This window comes from Phytophthora infestans, genomic scaffold, assembly GCF_000142945.1.
Source record: "Phytophthora infestans T30-4 supercont1.3 genomic scaffold, whole genome shotgun sequence".
In the NCBI taxonomy this organism is placed as follows: Eukaryota; Oomycota; class Peronosporomycetes; order Peronosporales; family Peronosporaceae; genus Phytophthora; species Phytophthora infestans.
Window position 1 is genome coordinate 1,676,311 of NW_003303756.1, and position 3,454 is coordinate 1,679,764.

Sequence of the window (3,454 nt, forward strand, 5' to 3'; positions counted from 1 at the left end):
AGACTACAAACACAACTACAGGGACTGGCCGTCGTTTTACACTATAGTACAAGCAAATCTCAACAACACTGCCGTACCGTCGCTGGCTGGAAAGACACCGGGTGAGCTGTTCACCGGACTGGATCCCCCTTCGCCTCTGAAGGCTGTATACTTGGGACCAGAGGTGGCCCCCAGTGTACAACCGACTCGAACCTCGGCCAAGATCGAGTCTAGTCTGGCTCTACTACGGACTAGTGTCAGAGCCATGCACAGGGCGGTTGCAGATGCCCGCCTCAAACAGACATTACTGAACAAGAAAAAGGCGCGAGGTGATAACGTGGTCAACTTCAACGTAGGCGATTATGTACTACGATCACGTGTGGACGAGAAAGGACAGAACAAGCTACTCGTCACATGGAACGGACCCTTCGCTGTCACTGAAGCACAACAGCAGAACGTTTTCAAGGTGAAGCACCTCGTTACTGGCGTAGAGCTTGACGTGCATGCCTCGCGGCTCAAGTTTTTCGCTGACAAGGACCTCGAGGTGACTGAAGAGCTCCTGGAGCACGTGGCTGCTCAGGGTATCATTCTTCGCGTGCGCGAGCTACTTCGGCATCGGTGGAACAACACGAGCCGAGCCTACGAGATCCTTGTAGCGCGGCATGGGTTGGAGGCAATAGAGGACTCATGGGAGCCTCTAGCAGCACTGCACAAAGACGTGAGTACGTTAGTGCAACCGTATGCTGCTGCAGTCAAAGACACTAAGCTTGAGCGTCACCTAAAAGCGCTAGAAGCGTCAGGAAAGCGACGCTGAAGCTAATGTGTATACGTGTATACCCCTCAGTATAATGGCTATACTTTCACTAAGTTAAGGTTTTTCCTTGATACTGTGGTAGGCTTAGTCATTATCTGTTGGATTTGCACTGTCAAGTATGCTTCAACTGCAGCACGTTGAAGTTGGTCACATAGCGTGGACCAATTGATTAGTCGAGTGATTAGTCACGATGAGTTGAAATATCACTGAGTAGTGAGTTATTCGTAATACATTATGCACAAGCAAAAGGCTGAGTGGTCGAATTGGGCTTGGACAGGGACTGTAGTGGGTGGCGGCACGAAAGCCCAACCACGACCACGCAGTACAGTGAGTGAAGCTCTGTAGTTGAGCTATGGCAACATGTATTGACAGTTAGCCACTATGTAGTGGCACAGCACGCAGTAAAGTGCACATCAAGTGCTGTGACCCATGAGATGAGGTCACGCACTTGAAGATTATCGACTACACATGTTTGTTAGCTCGGGCTGGTAATCATCGTGGCAGAGAGCTACCAGGACGTTGCCTTGCAGGACGCTGTCACTGATAGTTAGGTAGAGCGGTTTGTCGGCGTGCATGCCTTTATAGTTCATTTTTGGTTTTACATCAAAGCCGGCAAGCGCAATACAATCGGCAAGAGACTTACGGAAGTGCCAGCTTCCCCTGACTGTGTTCGCGTTTTTTCAGTGTGACCTACTACAAAGACCGACGCTGCGCCTAGCGTCTCCACTGACGCGAGTTTACGTACAAGCATATTTTTCTTGACCATCTCGGACGTACCGGACGACAGACAGATTGTCACGACCATCGGTAAGCCCTTGGGAACAGCACTCACGGCCACAGACACAGCAGCCATAATCATAGTCAAGCACGTGGGTCTGTCCGGGTGACGAGGGTCTTCATTGCCGCGGATCATACCGACGATAAACACGAGGATGGCCACACCCACCGCGATGAGACCCATGACGTACTCAATGCTGTGTAGAGCTCGCTGCAGAGGCGTTAGCTTCGGACGGTGCTTGGCGATGCAGCCACCAAGCGGGTTACGGGTCCACTTATTCTCTGCAGACGCATCCGTGCCGCTCTTGGCTTGTAGTAGAGCTGCAATGGAGCCCACACGCGTGTTCATACCAGTCTCCACTACAATACCGCGAGCGTTGCCGGCGGTGATCGTCGTGGACGAGAAGACCATGTTACTCGCTGTCAACTTGGCAGGTTTGCCGGCTCCAGCGGGGTGGATCGGAGCGTTGTATTTCTTGGGGACATCCTCCGAGTCGCCCGTGAGCAGCATCTCGTTACACTTGAGATCGACACTAGTGAACAGCCGAATGTCAGCAGGCACAACGTCGCCTGTGACGAGGATCTGCTGTCCACCACTTGTTGCATCCCGTCACGGATGACAAGCGACTGCAGACGAGTGAAGATGCAAAGATCTCTCGACATCCAACTGCAGCCGAAAGCTCGAGCGCACTTTCAACACTCTTTCCCCGCCAAGGACGAGACTTGTTTGGTCAGCTTCTCCTGAGTTTCATGGTCTCGGAGATGGGGGCATTCGCGCTTCAGGGACGATGTAACAGACCTCTCGTCAGCATGGAAGGTAATTCTGGTTCTTTTGTGCAATTTCGATAATCACATTATGTGGACCACATCGCTGAGAAGTCATTTTCCCAGATTATGTGGACCACAGAACGAAGAGTCGCATCTTCCGTGAGTTATCAGAAAAAGGAGCGGCAACAGCGCTTGAGCCATTTGTGACGACGATTATGCAGCGCACCGCCTTACCACCGCGAGCGTACCGTCATATACTGCAGCAACAGCAGACAGTCGGCGAAGAGCGATTGAAGTGCTCAACACTTCTGGTAACACGACAACCGCCGCAAAACTCGTAGCGTGCAGCCTGCTACCTGCCGTTGTACAGACGCAATAGTTGAGCGTCAGCGACGCAAACTTGTGTATCTAGACTCCACGACACAACACGCACGCAGATTACGGCATTCCGTCGTGGGGCCATACGTGTATCACACGAACGCCGCACTTCAGCAAGCTGCTGTATCTTGTCCTCTGCAAAGTGCAAGGCTGCCTACACATGCGCGAGACGGTGAGAGTGTGACACTAACGTGACACAAGCATGGCGATGCGCGGTGTCTGTTTTGTATGTGGACGACCATCTCCTCTCGAAAGCCCATACTCCGCAACAATGACTCACCAACACACGTCGTTCCCACAGTAGCGACAGCAATGCCGACCAGTGTATCTCGTTACAAATGGTAGTGCTTGGTGGCAACAGAATCGCCGCCATCGACGTGGGCAGTATTGCGCGACCAGCAGAATATGCATGGCACCGGCAAGCTGTCGGCGACAGTACCGACGACGTTGAAGCTGCTAGTTTGTCGAAAACAGCGACGCGTTGGAGTAGAACGCTGGTGCCGACAACACTGGCGACAATAACTTGAACGTGACAGCATTGGTCCTGGCAACGCCGGCAGCTTGGGAGAGCGACATCGGGGCTGGACTTGAAAGCGACCGCATTACTCGTAGCAACGCCGACGACATCATAAGGGCGAGTTTCAGCCCTTAATCCGAACTAGGATAATTTTTAAAGATTTGCTCCAACATTTGATCATTATTGCTTCTCATTGTAATTATCATTGTAGCACGTGTGGA

General features: G+C 52.1%; 1 protein-coding gene across 1 annotated transcript; it reads right to left on the reverse strand.

Moving 5' to 3' along the window:
* Nucleotides 1-1,248: 1,248 nt before the first annotated feature.
* On the reverse strand, nucleotides 1,249-2,592 carry PITG_02351 (P-type ATPase (P-ATPase) Superfamily; the record flags this gene model as incomplete). Its single annotated transcript, XM_002907243.1, has 3 exons — nucleotides 1,249-1,370; nucleotides 1,571-2,103; nucleotides 2,573-2,592. The coding sequence occupies 3 exons, from the start codon at nucleotides 2,590-2,592 to the stop codon at nucleotides 1,249-1,251; spliced, it is 675 nt and encodes a 224-aa protein (XP_002907289.1).
* Nucleotides 2,593-3,454: the final 862 nt, after the last annotated feature.